The sequence below is a fragment of the Zosterops lateralis genome (assembly GCF_965231275.1).
Source record: "Zosterops lateralis genome assembly, chromosome: 3".
NCBI lineage: Eukaryota > Metazoa > Chordata > Aves > Passeriformes > Zosteropidae > Zosterops > Zosterops lateralis.
Window position 1 is genome coordinate 52278531 of NC_139764.1, and position 20759 is coordinate 52299289.

General features: G+C 42.4%; 1 protein-coding gene and 1 long non-coding RNA gene across 2 annotated transcripts in view; one reads left to right on the top strand and one right to left on the bottom strand.

The window, feature by feature from the left end:
* Nucleotides 1-1399: 1399 nt before the first annotated feature.
* Nucleotides 1400-5380, bottom strand: LOC310907116. The gene is made up of 3 exons (XR_014589551.1): nucleotides 5312-5380; nucleotides 4593-4687; nucleotides 1400-2152 (listed from the first exon to the last, which is right to left on the bottom strand). It is a non-coding gene; the product is annotated as an uncharacterized lncRNA (long non-coding RNA).
* Nucleotides 5381-6615: 1235 nt separating this feature from the next.
* Nucleotides 6616-20759, top strand: part of EZR (ezrin) — a 36342-nt gene continuing 22198 nt past the window's right edge. Inside the window, exon 1 of the mRNA XM_083856997.1 lies at nucleotides 6616-6767. Coding sequence (XP_083713123.1) covers nucleotides 6756-6767 — 12 coding nt within the window. The 5' untranslated portion in view covers nucleotides 6616-6755. The remainder of the gene's footprint in view (nucleotides 6768-20759) is intronic.

The following is a 20759-nucleotide window of genomic DNA, read 5'->3' on the forward strand; positions in this document are numbered from 1 at the left end:
GAGGTAATGTATGGACCAGTAATAAACTGCATCCCCAATACTACATATTTTCTGTTTCACTTGCTATTAGATGCAGTCTTTAAGGTTAACCAGTCTTACACTACAAAATAAACCTGATCTCTAATGTTCAAAGGGGAAGAGCCTTGTTGCATAGAGCACTTAAATCAGGCTAGGCAAAATATGAGAAGATATCTGAAAGAGCTAGTCCTGAATGGCAAAATGGGCTAGAGTGATATTTGGGACTTCTGAACCTTACCTAGTAACATCTGCATCACAGATTTTTTTTCTGTTTCAATTAGAGAAAAATATGAGAAAATCGTCTGGCACCAAACTGCACAGTAATGCCCAGCTTATATTACTGACTTAGCCAAGGCAAGAGCCATGCTAGATCTTTTATTTTGGCTGAGTATTTATCTGTGAATTGCCTTATAGATAATGCAGCTTCTGAAATTGAATGAGAAATACAAGTACCAGTCAATGCAAACAACTTTCAAAGCTTACACTGAAAGAGCACTTGGCTCAGGAGAGAACTGATCAGGAGGTAAAATCACTGCCATTCAGTCTTGAGAATGGGGTTTAAGGCCTTTCTAATGTTACACGCTGGATTTGAGAATCACCAGGTGAAACTCAAGAGCTTAGTTTATGCTGAAAGTCAAACAATGTGACCTTAAAACTGATCCTAAAAGGTGTGAGTCAGTATCATATCGCAGGAAAAGAAAAGGCACCCTGTCTATTAATTGTGCATTGAACTTTGCACCCTAAGCCCTGAAATTCTGAGTTTGGGCACCCTTAGTTAAACTGAAATAGCTAATTACTTGTGGGTTTGAACTCTTACAGCCTCATTCCCACAGTCAGAGCAATACAAATGCCAGCAATATATGTAATTATAAAACAACTTGGAGTAAAAAAAACCCACTGTACATTGACTATGAACTATTTTTCCTCTATCAACCAGTGGGCATTTGTTTTGCCTCCACCTTCCCTACCACTCTCACCTGCTCTAAACACAGATCTGTGCTCTGTCTATGAAGCACATGAACTAAGTTAATGTTATTTGACATGCAGTTTTTGTCAGCACTATCTTAACACATCTCTATTTTGATGTTAAAAAGCAAAACCAACCAAATGAAAAGAAACAACAAAAACCAACACTTGCAAAAAAAGAAAGGAAAAAAAAAAAAAACCCAGGCCCCTAAAAGAGCTGGTTCCATAGAAAGTGCTCAGATGTGCAGGGGGTATTTGCAATATATAGCACTCACCTCTGCTTTTCAAATAGATTTCAAATAGAAAGCACAAAGGAAGATATCAAGGAGAAATAGAGATTACTTAACCAGGGGAACTCCCTTCCTCTTTCCTTTCTTATCATAAGCATTAAGATCATAATTTCATTTTAAGACGTAAAAGCTGCGTTGGCCCTAGTTTCCATTTGCTTTGAGCCTTGAACAAACATGGCTGGATTTACACACGTGGTATAATCTCTACAAATTCAGTATGTCATGAACTTCATTCGTCATTTCACACATTTTTAAACAATGTTTTGTGACATGATTGTTCTCATTCTATTTGTTTATTTGTTGGTAAATCAATAATTCATTGTGGATTTCAGTTACAATGATGATTACCATAGACTCTCCTTCCCTGGTCACATTCATGTTTAAACCTGCCTTTACTTTGAGTAATATTTTATCTATATTTTACCTACCACTAAGTCTTGCCTTCCCCATCCATTGTAAATAATTTCTCAATCTCAGTGTACATAAAGTGTAAATGCCAAATTATGTTTTGTTTCAGTTGAAAGGAAGATTTTATTGCACACTTTGCATCATTCCCTGTGAAAGTTGCCTGTGGAAGAAGAATGTGTTACTAGAGAGAGGTTACTAAGACAGGTCTCACGGGAACTGAAAGCAAACTGTGTTTGGGACTTCTCAAGACTTATTGAGAAGAAACATAATCTTCCTTTAAGCTTTTCTCTCCTTTTATGATGGATAAGAACAAACCAGATAAAAGACTGAAGTCTTGTCTGATTATTTTTCTTTCTTACAACATTTTAAAATAATCCTTCATAAACTTCATTAGGTATACTTTTCTTCATAATCTACCATGTCCTCATAGGGCTCCATGATGGTCAGAGTCAAATAATCCCAAGGTGCTGCTGGAAGACAAAATGATTGCAAAGATAAGGATCTCCCAGCATGTAACCATTGGATCATTGAATGAGGTTTATTTCCAGGCCTGAATGCGCCCAATCTCTTGTTGGTGCAGGAAATAAAAACAACCAACCACTGCTTACTGAAAAAAAAAAAAAAAATCCAAAACCAAAACAACAAACAACTGAACCTGGCAACAGCAGCTTTTCATGTAGGAACAACAAACAACTGAACTTGGCATCAGCTTCTTGTAGGAACAAGCAAAAATGAGGCACAAGCCTCGCACTCTTTTGGGCCATTTATCCCCTTATAAGAAACCCAGAGAGCTTTGCCAATAGATGCTGGTCCACTGTGACCTCAATCTGTCAGGTTTTCAGTAAGCTCAGTGTGGGTTGTGGGGAAGTAGCTCTCTGTGCAGACAGAACTACAACTCACCAGGTCCTTGGTCATTCTTCCTGAAGTCTGACATTTCAGGAATTATAATGCCAAAATTTCAGAACATGTAGTGGGGAATAAGCTGCTTATTCAGTTATGCACAATGAAAAAGAAACTATTGTCAGTAATACCATATGGTTCTTTTTCCTTTTACAGCTGTTCCAGTTGATAAAGAAAATAAAAGACTCTTGACTGTCCCACATGACAGCAAATCTTCTTAAATCTATCCAACATATCTCAGAATGTGGCATCCTTTCCATTAACTACTCTAATTAATGTCCTTTCTTTTAACTGCTATACTAATTGCATAGTCTATGACTTGTCAAGAGGACAGAGTTAGCTACCATAGATTTTTGTTAGTAAAAATTTGCAAACAGACCAGCAGAGAAGCTGCAAAACTCTTCCAGCTATGCCTTGCCTAACCTGGATGAAGCTTTCTATTCAGAGAAACAGGGAGTTTAGGTTGTCTGTTCTTGAGACTATTGATTCTGCATGAGCAACCAAAAGTGATGGATTTAGGGCCCAAGATTCCATGTTTTCCAGTTCCAGGATGGTCTGGTTTAGGAAGTTTTGTGTTGACTAAAAATTGCCTGGCACGAAGCCTGTTAAGCAAAAGCCACTTTATGGTGATAGGGCTTGACTGAGCAAATATAGGCAAGTACTTGGAATTCATAAATGATCCACATCAAGTTTAAATGTTATTACACTTTAAAATGACATGAAAATCAAATGGTCTTCTCTCTAAAACAGGGAAGGCAGGCTTGATGATGATGACACAGTTTGGTTAGGGGTCAGTAAGTCACAGGAACTGTTACAGGGAAGAAGACAGAAACTGGGTTCTGCTACTGACCTGCTGAGCAATCAGGATTCTTTCATCACCTCCTCTGCCTTATTAATTCCTGTAAATGGTTGGTAATGCTATCCTCTTAATAAAGCAGGTTAAGAGTAAGTGCTGGATCAGGGCAGATCTTAATCCTGTGACTTAAAGGCTTCATTTTGATTTGGGTCTTATGCTTAATTGTGAGGTCGTACTGAAGATGATGTGGTTAGGATGGCCATAAAGGCTCTCTCTTGCTTAACTAATGCCTAAATCTATAAGTAACCAAGTTCCATAGAGTTTTCATGTGAAGTTTTTCTGAGACTGTATATTTGTATCTGTTTTTTCTATATTTGTACTTCTGCCCCAGGATGTCTTGATGTGGGTTGATTGTTTTGTGCCCATTTCATCCCTTCTCCAATATTCCCTCACACACACACTCCAAAGGGGATCCAGTCTTGAAGCATTCTCAGACAATGCTTATTGGTATTGATATATGAGGGCTTTTACCCCCACTCTGGAGCAGAGGGGAACTGGTTTGTGTCTGGAAAGGATGAGAAGGCTTCTGTATAGAAGGGAAGAAGGGGCCTGCATTATATACCTTCCCATCCTTCTAGGGGGGGAGATGGGGAGGGAAATAAAAAGGAAGGAGCTGAGTGACCCAGCTGTGGAAGAGAGTCTCGTACTGTCGCAAAGGCACCTACCTAGCCAAGTGTTCAATAAGGCACAGAGCTCTGCAGGCAAGAGGGTTTGAAAACACACCCAGCATGAGGCAAAAGCCAAGGAAGGAGGCAAAGGGTGTCTAACACATACTCCATGCTGGCAATGGTTCTGGTTCTTACCACTGAAGACAATTCTTCCTGTGTAAGCTCAGTATGTTCACAGGGGCTGGTTTTGGGTGGAGTGGTATTGGGCAAGCTGGTACTTATGGATGCCACTGAGGTATCTACCTTTCCCCATGTATTGCAGGTGACTCTGGGAGAATGGCACCAGGTTATGTGCTGTGGCAAACAGGAACCTAGAGATTGTATGTTGCCACCCTTAATTATTAGTCACCTAAATTCCTTTTGCCCCTAGGTCTGTGTGGTTAGGAAGCAATGGTAAGTGTTAGGGAAAAAAATACAACAAAAACCTAACAAAAACAAGGGTTTAAGCTTGGATATGTAACTAACACATGGAAAACAAATACTTACCTGATTAAATATAATGTATTAAATGAGACATCTCTCTGATGTGGAGTTGCTTCAACATGAAGCTCCAGGGTGATGGTCTCTGAGCCCATGTGGAGCTATGGACAAGAAAGGATTTTGGGAATGAAAATCTCCTAGAATGGCAGTGGGCTTCCTGTTAGATCCATACAATGTTTGTTTCATGGGGATGCAGACACACACACACCTGTTTTGACTCTTCTTCTTCCAATCACAGCCAAAATCTGGATTTTAAGACTATGGCTTGAAAATATCTCATCTCTATCCTTTTCCACCCCCCCTCCCCCCCCCCCCCCCCCCCCAAAAAAAAATCATCTAAGAATGTGAGAGCTGCAGAAGCTGGGTTCTTACAGCACTTCTTGGAACAGTTGTTCCTTGTGCTTGGCAGCCGACCCAAAACACTGTGATAATTTGGTCTGGTTCATTTCCAGTGTCATCCTACTGAATAAGGCATGAATCCCACCATAAACTTATTGCTTAACAGAAGAGCATAGCAAGTGTCCTCGTGAATCATATTTTTGTTAAATTTACGCAATCCAACGCAATCCAACTGAGTGTCAGCATGTATTGTTAGATTAACCTGACCCAAGTAAATCTCAGTGAGATTGTTTCACTGAAAATGAAGGTCGTATCTGTTTCCCAAGGATGTTTGATCCTATGGCCCTTTGCTTGGAAGCTGTTCAGCTTAGACTATTTCTTCTCACCTGCTGTTGCAAGCTTCTACCCCCATGGCTCTGTTTTGATGGTAAAGCCGCCTCTGATCTCTGAGGATCATGCAACAGGAAAGAAATATTACCGTGAATCCTCTCAACCTCCAGCTCGGCTCCCCTCCCCTTTCTTTCACAGACCTGACATGGTAATGATTCTTTTATTTTCATGTGTGATAACCAAGTGCTGCTTGGTGGACTCTGCGGGGGAAGACACCATTTGGATCTCTGCCAAAGCAGGACCTGTATAGTTTGGGCTGTCCTTTTTGTTACCATCCCTTGATATTTCCCAGGCCCTCTCCTGCCCTATATATTTTCCATGCAGTGGGTTGTTACTCTCCTGGTTCTGTGGCTCCCTATTCCTGTCCTATGTCCTATGCCAAACAGACAGACAGTGGTTGAAGTGGGATGTTGCAGTCAGTGGCTTGGGTACAGGCTGCACAATTTCCTCAATCTCACAGCTCAACCACATGCCATTGCTGGCACAGTGGAAGAGCTGTGTCCTGCAGGCTGTTGCCCATGACTATGTAAATCAACGTGCTCTTGTGACCAGCCAAGCAAGGAGATGCAGTGGGAGGCCAGCAGTTCCTGGCAGACACCGTCCACATTCGTGGGTGAGGAGGGAGAAGGAACAAGGGGCAGAGACACAAACTTTGTTATCTGTGTATGCTTATCAATTGCTGCCCTACTTGCATGAACTCTTTTGGGCTTTATGAAAAGTCAGAACCAATTGGAGTATCCTCTATAGTTTCTGAGCTTAGAAGGATTTTCAAAGTTTTCTCTTTTGCTGACATCGCTGAAAATATGCTTTACTACACAAAGCAAGCCTGTGTTTTGTTAAGCAATCGTATTTTCCGACCTCGCACTTCAAGAAACACAGCAATCATTACAGGCCACCCCTAAAGCATCACCCCTGTGCCGGAGGCTTTCCCCGTGCCATCCGCCGGCTTGGGAAGCGCCGACCCCGGCGCGGCCCCGGCAGGTGCGGCGGGCAGGGCCGGGGTCTCCGGGGGGCCGGGGCCGAGCGGGGCGGCGGCCGCAGGAGGCCCCGCAGGGCCCGGCCGTGCCCGGGGACGGGGCGGCGCCGCCCCCGCACCTGTTGCCCGCCCTGTTGTCCCTCATCGGGGCTCGGGGGCTGCCGGAGGCTCCGGGCCGCGGTGCCCCCTGCGCCCCGGGGCCGTCGCAGCGAGGCCGGCGGGGGTGCCGGCGGTTGGGCGAGGCCGGGCCATGGCCGGCGGCGGTGAGTCACGGCCGGGCCCCACCTGCCGTACTTAACCCGCCGCCGGGCGGCCGCCGCCGCACTCTGGGGCTGCGCTGCCGCCGTGGCCGGGAGCGGCTCCTTCCTCCTCCACCTCCTCCGCGCGGGGCGCTCGGCACAGGCGAGGCGGGCGCTGCATGAACGTTTGTCTCGGGAGCAGCAGGAGCACCAGCAGCCCTCAAAATGCCGAAGCCGGTGAGTGGGGCGCGGTGGGCGGGAGGCGCTCCCCGGGGCTGGCGGGGCGGTCACTCCGGGTGTCGCGGCGCGGCTTTTGCCGGGCTGGAAGGGCCGGGACGGGACGGGACGGGACGGGGCGTTTGGACCCGGGCGCCCTGGGAAGTTGGGAGCCACATCAGCGGCTGCCGGGGCGGGAGGGATGGCTGGCCGGGGCGGCTCCCGGCGGGCGCAGGGCCGCGGGCAGGACGGAGGCGCCTCGGGAGGCTCAGGATCTCCTCGCGTCCCGCCGCCGGGAAAGGGAGCGCGGATCCCCGGATCCCTGTGCTCCAGAGATCAGGATCGCTCCGGCTCCTGTAGCGCTTCCGCGCTAGGCATACCCAGAGCTCCCGAGTAACTCTGGAAAGAAGAGCTTTCATCACCCTCCCGCTTACCCAGAAATGATACAACCGCGCCGGCTGCCATTTAGTACACTTGTGGCCTATGCATTTATCTACAGGAAGCATGTATGCATCTGTAAACAGAGGAAATGCCTTGTTCCCGCCTTATTTTGCCATCTAAAACCGAAACGCTAGGGGCTCTTAATAAAGTCCTCCACACTGGTCTTTACCAGTCATTATCGAAGACCTGTTTCCTTTTTTGGTTGGATTTTTTTTTTTTTTTTTTTTTTTTTTTTTTTTTTTAAGAACGGTCTTTTTCATCCCTCCCTCTTTCTCTTGACACCACCACCAAGTCTTCGCCGCCTCCCCCTCCGACCGTCTAGTGGTGTTTTTTTGTTTGTTTTATTTTAAATTCTGCTGCTGCTGTGCCGGTTAGAGACGGTAATTCCCGGGGGGAGCCAAGTGCCTGATGCGGGGCTTGGAGCAGTCACTGGGGCAGACGCGCTTCTGAACTTTGAAGAGCATAATCAGAGCAGATTGCTGTTACTATCTATTTTCAATAGAGGCAATATTTCTTAAAATGCAACGCAATGAAGGACTTATGTGAGCATTAGCTCACTTAAATGAAATGTGAAATAAGAGCAAACAAGCTTATCTTTGTGGTAATAAGTAATTGATGTTTTACCACCATAACGTTGAAGTTAGTTGAACTTTTTTTGTTTTAAAGTGTTTGGGTTAACTTACATTGCAGTTTCTGTAAACCTACAAAAAAAGAAACCAAAACAAAACAACAAAAAACCCAGCAAAAGATAAAAACAAGCCAAAACCAAACTGTGCTCAGTCCTAAGAACTGATAAATCTTCAGTCTCCCTGGCTGTATTTCATCAGTAGGAGGTGATATATTGCTGCATACAGTAATATCTAACCGAGAGAGCCCTTCTGTAACTGGGGAAGCAAATATATAATTTATAAAGTATGGATATAAAAGGTTGTGTGTGAATAATCTCTTTCTGCCTTGTTAGCTGTTTGCTAATTACAGAGTGCTTTCTTGAAATATCCTGGTTAGAATAATCTGAAATCCTGGTTTAGGACTAAGTCGCACTGGAAGCCGTGGATAGGTGTACAAAAACTCTTTAATCTCTTAAAAAAATACAGCTGTGTTTATCCTTTCGCTTGGCAGGGCTATATTTGTATTCCCTCAGAGATGGTGATTTTTGTTTCTTAGCTGACTAGCCAGTGAATAACAAAGGTGGATGGTATAAACCACCATCCACTGGGGAAGGACAGTAGTACTGTAAAGATTTCAGAGATGTCACCTTCTGGCTGGGATTTATGGACTGTGGCAATACTTTGGAAATATAAACCTTTTTCTTATTGAATCTGCTGTTCACTGGGGCTAACTGCCACCTTATTGTAAATGGAAAAGAGGAATTTTGCAGAGGCTATTTTAGTAAAACACACTGTTCAGTCTGTCTGCTTTAGACTGAGACTGGATTTGGATTCTCAGCTCATTTAATCTTAATACAGCTAAATAGGATTCGTGTCAGTTTGCATGGAGAGAGGATGTAAAGCTGTCACTCCAGAGGCAGAACTGTGCTCAGGACCAATGTGACAACAGCCTTTGGCATGTGTGAGGGCCGAGAGCACGACCTCTTGGGATGCACAGGGAAGCAGTGTGTTTCTGCTGGGTATTTGGCATGGACGCTAAATATTTATTACCTGCGCTTGTTTGCATGTGTCTTGTCTACATGGCATAAGTAAATACAGTGTTGCTTGGCAGACTTCATGCTGCTCTGTGTGAAGTCTCACACACTGGCCATCAGTTATTTACAAGTAAAGGTTATGATGACAGAAAGCAAAATTTTGGCAGCACCTTCCCCTCTGGCCCCTCCACCCACAACCCAATAAGCGAAACCTTTATATGAAACTGTTGTTTTAACAAAAATTATAAATGCATGCACAAAGCTTACAGATCATGTTTGTAATTTATTATTTCACAGTAAATAATTAGCAAATCCATTAGCAGCAGAACATTAGTGATTTTGTATTTTAATTGAGTACCAAAGTGAAGTGCTAGAAAGCCAACTTCCTCATTCTGTGGTAGCATTTGGTCACAGTTCTATCTGATGCATGCTTACCATGCTCAAAATAAATTGTGGTAGAAACTAATACTGAAATAAGTATATTTGTTAATATAGACACGTTTTAGTATATAATTGAACACAGCCATTCTGCCATGTGTAATAGTTACAAAGTAACGAGATCTCTCCAAGGTAAGCTATAAATATATAACCTATACCCAGTTCATGAGGGTTTATGGCTGGGAGTTCATCAACAGTTCAGATGCATGATTTCTATCTGGTCTGTACAGAGGTTCATTAGGCTTTACAGGTAGTGAATTATATTGTAAGGAGATGCAAAAGATGTCATCTTGTCCAAATCTTGCTGTGTTACCTGGAGATGAGTGAAATGCTAAATAAACTTACTCGCTCAGCCTTGTTTTGTTTCATTACTGGAGTGTCTGTGTGCTCTCTGCATTTTTCCTAGATTCATGGTACTAGTTTATTTCTGAAGGTGTTTTAGGTGGATTATAACCTCTTGCAAAACAAACCAATCTAATAAATTGTGGCTAGAACAGCATGGCTGCGGGCTAATGAACAGTGCTTACCGAAGGAGAAGGAAATGTGATCTGGGGCCTATAGAGCTGTTAATTTGATCTGATCTACCAGCATTCTTGGTTACTTTGTTGAAGGTGGATTTTTTTTTTTTTTGGTTGGTTGGTTTGGATTGAGTTTTCTTCTGTTTCCTCTTGGGGTGAAAAGACAAAACGTAAAGCTTTATGAGAAATTAAGTTAGCTTTGCAGCATAGCATTTGATTGATGTAGTGTCACACAAGAACTTGTAATACTTCTGTGAATGTCTATAAAAGTGTGTAAAGAGAGGACAGCAGTAAATGCAGTCTAGCAACTTTTGGTCCTAAAGAGAAAATACAAGTGAATAATATCCAGAGGCACCTTTTTAATGCTTTTATTAATGGCCTGTGGTCAGAAAGCTGAGCATAGTAATGAAATCTGTTCATGTCATACTGTTGAGGAGGAAGTATTATTGATGCAGAGGGCCAACATATAAAGAAGATTGATGGACTGGGTAATAAGTTCCCTTTTCATATAGTTAAACTTGTAGGGGTGAGGAAAGAAGGTCCCTAACTAAATAGGCTAGAAGCAGATGGATTAATCAGTGGTAGTACAACTGCCCTGTTCTGCATGTCATCTGCAACGTGTAGGGCTTCTCTAATGGCAAACATTGCTACAAGGCTCTAGTGAGAGCTTTCCTTTAATGCAGGTACTTACCTGTGCCCAAGACAGACAAATTCAAAGCAAAACCTAGAGAGTGGGTTTGGGATGACCAGAGACAAAATTCCACCTTAAGATAAGAGGGTGCTTAGCTATTTCAGCCTAGTAGAATTCAAGGAGTTATCTCTTCCTTCACATTCTTCATGTTTAAAATGTAAGGAATTTAAATGCCAAAGAAGAGAAAGAATTGTTTTAAGCAGAATTTGTAATTTAAGAGACTTTAAAGTTTTAGAACAGTTAAGCATGTATGGTGGAGGGGGGAGGGACAGGGTTGTGAGTGGGTAGGGGCTCTTTTTTCCCTTCCTTGCTGATCTTATTAGAAGACTATTCCAAGACCTAACATCCTTAAGATAATATTTGACAGTACACAATTCGATGCTGCTGCCTGTAGGAGTGGGGAACTGGAACTGATATCTCAAAAGGGTTTTCCCAGCCCTGTGTTGTTAATAATGGGCTGGTGTGTGCTAGGCATTAAGTAGTTAGACAAGTCCTACGTACCTGTTTGATGTTGAATATACATGCATGCTGTCTTCAAGTTGTTTTTTCAGAATACAAGTCTTCTGCCAAACCTTTATCTGTCTGTGAACAGACTATGGCATTAAAATTTAACAAGTTTTTGATAAGCCAGCCAAAAAAAATATGCAATTGTAGTGACAGGAATTTATTTCTAAATATAAACAATTAATATTAATAATTGTTCTGAGATCTTCTCAATTTATTCTTGACTATGTGTCTTCTAACTACACATAGGGGTTTTATCTCAGAGCTCTTTACAGCAAATTCTTGTAACTGGACTGAAAAAAAAATACTTTTTTTCATATCTTTAAGTGTTCACAATCAATTAAAATACTCTTAGCTTATGCATGGCTATGGATTTAGTCAAGAATAAAATATTACCCTTGTAAGCACCACTTGCAGTCCATCAGGTGATAGAGTGTATGGTGTATTTGATACCAGGAGTTGTATACTCACTCTGGGGCAAAATGGAAACCCAAGAAAGCTTCCATTTGCCAAATGTAAGAACTCCCTTACATTTGCCAAATGTGTCACTCACTGCTGCAAAATAAAGGTGGAGGAGTCTTCGAGTAGTAAATTTAAGGAAATTAATAAATTTTAAGAGAATGAGTTCACAGTTTTGCCAAAACCCTTATTTATTGCATGAGCTGAGCAAGCATTTCCGAAGGCAGTTTGTTGTGGGATGTTAGCTGCTACAGAGAAACCAAGGGTGTTAACTGTTATGTTAGTCACTAATTAAAGAATTTCTTAGCCTTCTTAAAGGTCAAAAGGGGGGAGATAAGCCTTCCTGTTCTGTTCTCTTCCTCCACCCACATGAACATCTTCCTTTGTCCATGAAAAAAAAAGCTGTGATATGTCAGGACTTTTTGAGTGTAAGACTTCTTGATGACCCCTGAAGATTCCCACATCAGTGTTGTTCTTGTTTGGCACACTGTGCCCAAAGAGCTTTACATGCCCTGTAAATCCCATAATCACTCGATTGACCTTGATGGAAGGCAGTGCTGCCCAAGATCACTGAACCAGGCTGCACGCTGTAAAGTAATGTACTTTAGCTGTGTTGTGTGCTTGCTTTGAAGCGTGGTTTCTGCAACAGATAACATTTACCTTGTGAGCTGAGAAGTCTGAAAAACAGCAGTGTATGCACCTAGGAGAGGGGGGCAATTATTGCTATACGAGGCTGGAAACAAGACATAGGTCAGTGTAACAACTAACCATGCTGCCTCCACATTGCTCCTCTGTTCAGATCCAGATTTTGTTTCTCTTTCTGTTCTTACTTCATAGTGGAGAAATTCACTTGCCTTCGGTGCATCTGCTCTCATCTTTGAAAGAGCATGAGTAGCAGCCATGTGTTCAGCTGAGGCACATGGCAACAGCTGCCCATTAAAGAAAAATGCAGGACTCTGCCTTCTAATTGAGTGAGAGAAACTGTTGCTCATGACCATGGACTTGTATTTGGCTACCTACTGTGTAGGCTCAGTGGAAGAGATACTGACTCCCCTGCGCAAGGCCTGTGGCCTTTTGCTTCCTTTGAGAGGGGTGTTGTGTGATTGCCCTCTTTGGCTTCTGTGCATTTACTTCTCCCTCTCGTTTTCAGGAGCAAGTGCTGTAGCTATTGTGTAAAACACCGAGGTGTTACTATCACCATCTCTTCCTCTTGTTTTTGCATGAAGAAGTCCACGATTGCTGTAGTTGTTCTAACCTCAGTGTGAAATGAGTGTCAGAGAGTTCTCTGGGGATGAGTGGACAGATGTCCTGTTGTTGAATCTTGAGCAGGCTTACTGCTTACAAAATGACTCTAGAATGGCTCAGTTCTGCCAAGATACCGCCACTGTGTAGGTGCAGAGAGCAGGTCTGTGAGCTGTCTGCTACCGGAAGGAGCAGAGACCAAAAAAATCTCACCTTTGAACCCGGGCACGTGAATTTAGCCTGTGTAGCCCAGTAGATGACTTCAAGCCCATACCTTAAGTTCTGGGCTTCAGAGTTACTTGTGGGAGCTAAAGTTGTTCTTCAACACGTAGCTGAATACACTTAGCTGGCTTTACTTTTTGTCTCTGTGGAGATAAGTGTACAGAGTTCCTGCTGCACAAACAGTGGTGTGTGGTGGGGTGATTTGCATAATTGATACTCTGTGATCTCAGTGTGGGGGCGAATAGTTTTTCCTCCATAACAACTGTCACAGTTGTGCAGATAAACTCTTGAAAGGTGCTTTTTCTGCCCTCACTGTGCTCAGGGTACACTTTGGGAACTACTGGAGCATATTTGTTTTCTATCACACATCTATGCTGAGGGGAGTGGGAAGAGTTTAATCTCAGAAGCCCTTAAACTGTTTTAGGAGTTACGAAGGGGTACTTTGCCAATCCTTGCAGTCACTTTTCCTTTATGATCTGTAACTGCTCAAGAGCAATGTCTTTGTGCTTAGGTGACATTCCAGGACTTGCCATGACCTACTTTTATCTGGGAGCAAATAGTGCCTGTTGCATGCTGTTTGAAGTACCTGCTTGAGAAGTGGAAGCATTGTAGTGTATTGCACATAGATCAGATTATCAAGCTGTTAGAGGTGATCACATCACATAACCCCACTAAGAAATTTCACAAATGCCATGAAGTGTGTTCCACTGAAGTCCGTGAGCGAAATGAAAGAGGCTGATATGGAACAGGTAAAACAGAAGGATGGAATATCAAACAAAAATCTCTCTGACAAAAGGATTTGTATCTAGAATGCAGAATGAACAAACATCATTACTGGGCCTTGTGTGACTTGTTGCACTGCTATTTCTCCCTAAGTAAATGGAGTTCATTTTCCTTCTGCACTTTGATGTCTATATGAACATGGCTGGCCTTGTAGGTCAGGCAGAAGCCCTTGTAGCCTAATTGTGAACCTCTGATGTTGGCCAAAAGCTGATGCCTGAGGAAGAGTATTTCAAAGATATGCACCATTGCTTTCCTCTGAGGTATTGGAGGTTGAAAGGTCCTATATAATGAGTTACTAAATGGATTTCTGTGAACTTGTCCAGTCTTGCTTTGAAACCTTGTGAACTCCAGCATTGACAGTGTACTTTAACAAAGGCTGTCCGAGATAACCTTCACACTGTTTGGAAAGTTATCTACAACCCTCCTTGCTACAGTGCTATATGGTATTTTTTTCCTTGTTCAGTGTTGTTGCCCTGTAGTTATTTTGTTGGTAGAGCCATGAACACACATTCCTTGTCTAGTCTGTTCAGGCAGCTCAGGAGTTTATATGCTCTTATGTCCTAGCCTTAGTTAATTTTCTTCCAAACTAAGAAGTCCCAGCTAGCTTAGTGGATCCTTGCATGATAATTATTTGAGCATCCATGACCTTCTTCCAGTTCACATCTGATGAAAATACTGCTTTGCATCCTCTAACATCTCCATCTGGGAGGAATACAGTTACTGAGAACATTTCTCCAGTAGTTGTTCCTTGGATGCCTTAAACTCCCAGGTCATAGTGCTGTGAGAGAGTAAGTCACAGATAATCCTTGTGTTCACTCAGCCCACCCTGTTCCATTGTAATGTACTGCTCTTCCACCCCGGAAGAACAACCACCACAGGATCTATTGGAGATGTTGAGAGCTGTGTGCTCTCAGGCTGTGTTGCTGCTGTCAGACTTCTGACTCTATAGTGGCTCTGGGTTTTCCATGCACATTGCCCTCTAGAACATAGATTTCTGCATAAGCATTGGAATAAAAGGCACTACTAGTGGTGCTTGGATTCAGGAGAAGCTCTGAAGCTATTGTAGCTTTTATTTAGATTATTCACACCTTCAGATCCTGCCCTGGTTTTTGTGATTTGGTACTGTGGAGTTCACCTTTTGCAGAAATTGTTGTGTGTCTGTTGCTTCCCAAGTGAAAAAGCCAAACAGAGGCATAAAATGATGTTTGTGTTCCAGATCAAGACTATAAGATACTCATTTATTTTTTTCTTTTACCTCAAGGGAATTGCACAAGGATGATACTGCTTTATGTAGTGAGAATATTGGAGATGTTAAATTGTTTAGAAGACTCTGATAAAACTTGAGCTCTCAAACCTCTATATTATCTGCACTTGGCCCCGTGCTTATGTTTCTGATGGAAGACAGCAGAAGATTTGTTCCATTCTGGAGCTGAACAATTTCTTGAGATAAAGCTTACTTGAGGATTGTTTATGGGTCTTGCTGTAAACTTCATGTGTAAAGCCTTAGTCTTGCAACTTCATTATGTTTAATTAGATGCAACAGCTGTCATGATAAAACAGTCTGTGTATGCAGGAGTTTGATCCAGTGGCCTCTAGCTTTCCTCTGTATGTATTCTCTATGTACAAAGGAGCTATTGTTGCTACACTCTGTGTTCCTAAATCTATCCTAGCATCCATTGAGGGGCAAGTGACACATCCAGGCAGTGGTGCTATGTTGAGCCTGTTGTCACTGGCTGTGTGTTCCTCCTTTAAAGAACAGATTGCTGCTTGTACACAGACATTCTGAAAATGCTAATGGAGTATTATACAGCATCAGAGAGTCTTTAAAGTGAACATTAATGTATTTCAATGAAACACCATAAACCCTCCCGCTTCTTCATAATATCATGTTCAAAGTAAATCATTCTTAGATCCCTCACATAGAGTGAAGGCAAGTGTTTTGCATGAAAAACACCTGGGCCCTCTAAGTGTACAGGGCTTTGTTCAAGGGCAGTATCCTGGGGCCTTTCAGACTTACTCTGCATAGCTTTATGTCTTGCCAGAGCACAGAGCTGTGCCTAGGTAATTTTACTTTTAAAAAAAATTGAATTTTAAAGTTTTAGGTAAGCCTCTGTCTCTCAGTTTTTCAGATTGTTCCTAGCTCGAGACAGAATGATGGAGTTTGCTTTTTAGGAAAGGGTTGGGGGGAATCTTCAGTGACTGGAGAAATAGTTCTAAGGTTTTTTTTCTTTCTGGGAAGAGTGCTTACTTGGTTTTACTGTTGCCCTGAGCAATTATTGTTAACTGTACAGAGCTGACCAGAGGTGTAGAATGCTGGAAGTCTGTCTGGGGCCTAGGCATTTGGAAGCCAGGGCTATCAGAGATGTACTGTCACTTGCACTTGCCACACCTGCATGAAATCTTCATGATCTTTTGGCATGCAAAGTGTTATTGCTTGACCTAAGATAAAGAACTGAATTGCAGCCATGGCTGCTTCTTGATTTTTCACGCAGATGCCTACTATGCAGTTATTACATGCTGACAGAAGAGATAGAAGGCCTTCATTAAGGGAACTGAGATAGGCATGTAATTTAGTTTGGCATCTTCTGCACATCTAAACATAAAAAAGTTTGAATTTGCATTCTAGGATTATGTTCATGTTTAATTATAAGGATGGTTTCATGCTATATTACAAAGAACAGTTAAGTGACATGGCTGCAATACTGAACCCAGTGGATTTGCTTTCTTGTGACCTGTTTGTGTGTGTAGGCAGGGAGAGGGGAGTTAATTCTGAAAATTCCTCCCACTTTGTTAAAATTGGAATTTCTGCATGACTCCCCACATCTGAGTATCGAGGGTTTTCCTCCTCACATGAACCCCCCTCCCCTCCCTCCAATTTATCCAGAAGTATAACTTTCAGGTTTCACTCCAAAAATTTTTCTTGGCTTTCCCTCAAAGTACTTTATTTCTCTTCCAAAAAACTGCCACAAAAGAAGTCATAAGTGTTTTTCACCATACATGAGAGCAGCAAATACCTGGGCTCCTATTGCCTTGACTAAAGTTAAGAAATTTCAGTTAAGTGTAATTGAGATAGCTATTGCTCCTTAAATACTGAGGACTAATACCCCCAAAAATATGGTTCTGCAAGCTGTTGCATTAAAGCTGACCAGTAGTTAAGGCTAACAATTGTACTGGACAATTTTAAAGTAACTACTAGATTATAGATTATTATATGCAACTCAACCTCAGTGGTGTCTCTTGCTCTCCTGGGAAGGTTAGCAAGGTTTTAAGGAACAAAGACCAGCCTACTCAGCTCTAATTTTACCTGTTGCAAATGCAGCAATACCTAACTGCTTCATAGACTCCGAGGAATTCCATTGGAACGTGACTTATGTTCCCATTTATTTGCAATGAGGAAGCAATGTTTAACACAATGAGATCTGAAATGGAACACGTCCTTCAGTTCACAGACGGGTATTTTGATTTAGCATGGTATGCTGAGAAACTGGGTCGGTCAAATGGGTGCAACCAGCTTGCCTTGTCATCCAAGGGGATGCCAGTGAGGCCGTCCTCTATTCACATTTTGTGAGCTGCTCTTTTCTCCCTTGTCAGCAAACTGCTCCCCAGTGTGCAAGGGAAGGCTCATGGCTGCTGTGCTGTGCTGCCACTGCCCTCTCTGAAATGCTCCCTGTTGGGCAGGCAGTGCATGAGAGGTTCAGCCATGGGAGCAGTGGAGGAGCCTGGGAAAGTCTTTCTTCATTGCAGGCTCTGCAGTTCTTTCCCATTCTCGTAGGAATCAGATTTTTCTTTCCCCAGAAGAGAAGTAGTGGGTTTGTCATTTGCCTTCTCATTTCAGGTTCTTAGACATCCTTTAAATCATAAAAATGTAGCACTGAGAAGGACTTGGACCTGTGTTTTCTGAAGGCTGCATGGAGGTGTCTATGTAATATAAAATCTTACCACTCCAGCAATTATTGTTTCCTGTCATGTTACCATGTTACCCAGCCTGCGATAAGAGGGCTTTTTGCTGGTTTTCTCCATGTGGGTTTAGAAGTTTATATAGTTTTCTGTATAAAACATATCATGTTTCAGACAACTCCCATTTGGAGTGGGATCAGTGGCATGTTTAAAAATAAAATCTAGTTTGAAACAAACAGAAAAACCTCACAAACAGATAAAAAGGCCCAAACACACACAGATAAAAAACACCCCCACTGGCATCTGTTAGGCAACCAACCCAGGAAACACTTGACCTGTAGATGAGTGTAGACTTTCCTTGATTCACTTGCCCCCTTCCACAAGAAGCATTCAAATTTGGGTGACAGCATTCCATCTAGCAAGTCATCAGGCAGGCAGAACAGAATAGTCACCTTCTGTAATGCTTCCGGTGACAAATACACTCAAGAATGTAATTTTCTCTTCTATGTAATAGCATCACACCAGGAAATGTGGTGTTTTTCTGGGGATTATAAACCACATCCTTGTCTACAGTCCTGCTGTAGCTCATTGTTTGCAGGCCTGTAATTTGTTCATCTCTGCCTCTTGTCCATTCTCACCTCTCCAAGTGTAACACTTGTAGTTATTTTTCAGACCTACCAGCATCTTTGAATTCCAGCCCTGTCCTCCCAAAAGACTTATTTGTTCTTGGGTAGATGCTGTTCATGATCTTGTAAGTGCACTCCATCTTCCAGGAATTGTGAGAAAATTTTATGTTCTTACTCCCTCTATCCCACCACACTCACATCCCCTTTTCAAGACCTTGGCTTGACAGGAAAAGGTCAGAATATGTGTCCCTGCAGTAGTTGCAGCAAGATGAAGGTGCTGAGCCCAGCTGGAAGGGAAGCTGTGTTTTGGCAATCCTGCAGCAGCAAATGGAATTGATCGTTGCTTGATACTCATGACATTTTTCTCCTGCTCTGAAAGAAGCTAGGGAGAATGTAGGTGCACAACTTGTCACTTGGTTGTATTTTCACATGGCTCAGATTTGTTGTATGCCTAGTCCATGTTGCATGGCACCACATCAGATATGTTATTAGCTGTTTTTTGATCCATCAGGCAGGTTATTCTGTCTGAGAAGAAACAGAATTGTCTCCGAATGTTGTGTTCTTGATATATTGGTGTTCATAAATTCTTAAGAAGTAGATCATAAATTGAACTAATATTTCTGCAGTTGCCTCTGTGTTATTTGTGCTACTTATCTTCTCAGACTTGTCTTCTCTGCACAGTCTCAGAACCATTGCCTGTTGACTTAAGTAACTTGTGGAAGACAGAGGAATGCAAATGCTGAAGTGTTAGCAGATTAGCTCTGAAGCCACTAGGATTTTTTCCCTCGTCAAAGTTGAAAATTTTCCAGTAAGTTTCCAGGAGCTGAGACAACAGTTACTCCATCAATTAGAACAATACCTTTCTTTGTTGTTGGACCTGGAACCAGTGAACACTACTGAGTGGAATGTGGAAGAATAGAGAGCAGTTTTAGTGCCCTTCTGATGCTGCTACATGAAGTTGTTTTTCCTATTACCAGATACTTAATCACTACATGCGTCTATGAACAGCTCTGGTTGCTAAGGTCAAAATGAGATTACTTTGTCCTTGCAGATGCATTACAGCCCAGGCCAAGAAGCTTGCCTATTATTTATTCCATTAGTAGTTGCTGCTTGCTTGGTGAAAGAGTAGACCTGCAGAAGTGAGGATTAATGCTAGTACTTTCTTAATACTATTATTGATACCACTGTTTCCTCCTGGTTAAGAATTCTGTATTCCTTCAGCACGAGGAAGTCCATACCCATACAGTCTGTGTGTGTGCAAGAAGGCTTAACAGCTCTGCAAGTTGTTTTTCATAGAATGTGCTGTGCAGTGCAGCACTTCAAAATGTGGCTGATTTGCTTTAATGTACCAGTGACTGCTGGGATTTCCAGACATCCAGAGACTGAAGAAACAAGCCGTGTCTATCTATTCTTCACTGCTAATTACCACCACTTGGAAAGACACCTCACTTGGAAACCTGCTGTTTAGGAGGCTCTGGTCTTTCTTCTTCCTTGGAAAGAGGAAGAAAACATTCCTGAGCATTGTGTAAGGCATTCAGACTTGCCTAATGATAATGATAAGTGACAGAGTTAAGTACTGGTTTGTTCTGTGTTAATGGGTAAAAGTTGATATTTAGTGCCCTTTATCTTATGTATTCACTGAAAATAAATTGTATGGTCTTATTTAAATGACTTGCACAACTTCATGGTTTCACTGAACTATTTTATTATGCAAGTGAACTATTAGTTTACATGCATCAGGCTGCAAAACATCCACAACAGCATAGTGTGTCTGAGAGCTGTGGGTTTGTTTTTCCCCTGTTCTCCCTGCCCTTTTCCCTTTAGTGTGGGATGTTTTTCAGTGGAGCTGCAGTATCAGCAGAGGGATGGTTAACTTCAAGGATACCGTGTCACCTGCAATCAGAGACTGGTTCTGCACCAAGGCACTCAAGAATCCGATGTTAGAAAAAGCTACAGCTGTGCATTCATAGTGTCCAACACACCTGAAAACTGGGTGTTTTTGAGAGGATGGGATTGAAGAGGCAATATCTTCTTGGATTCCTATCTAGGTCTTGATTCTTCCACAGAAATGGTGCCACTGAGGCTGGTTGGTAGTTGGTGTTGCCTCCTTAAGAAAGTGTTTTCTGAATGTTTTTCAAATGGAACTTTAATTTTTCAGGTTACTCTACTGATATGCATACTGATATGAAAGGCTGCACCTGCCCCACAGATTGATCTGCTGACCTAGCATTAGAAAAGATGTTGTTTTAGCGACAACAAAGAACAAATGCATGACTTAAGGGCATTGCTAAAGCACAGAAGATTCCATTCTAACTACCATTGTTTTCCATAGTGTTACAACCATTTAAACTCTGCTCTGAAGTTCTCTCTAGTTCTGGCCTTCATCTTCTGTTCTGTTGTTCGAGTTGGTAAGGTAGCTAACATGTTACAGTCCAGTATGCAGTCATGGAAATGGAGTTCAGTCTTTCAGTGTACTAAGTTCTTCAGCTTCATGGAGAGTTTTTCCTTTTAATGTAAATGGCATTGCCTTTTCAACAGCATGCTTTTTCC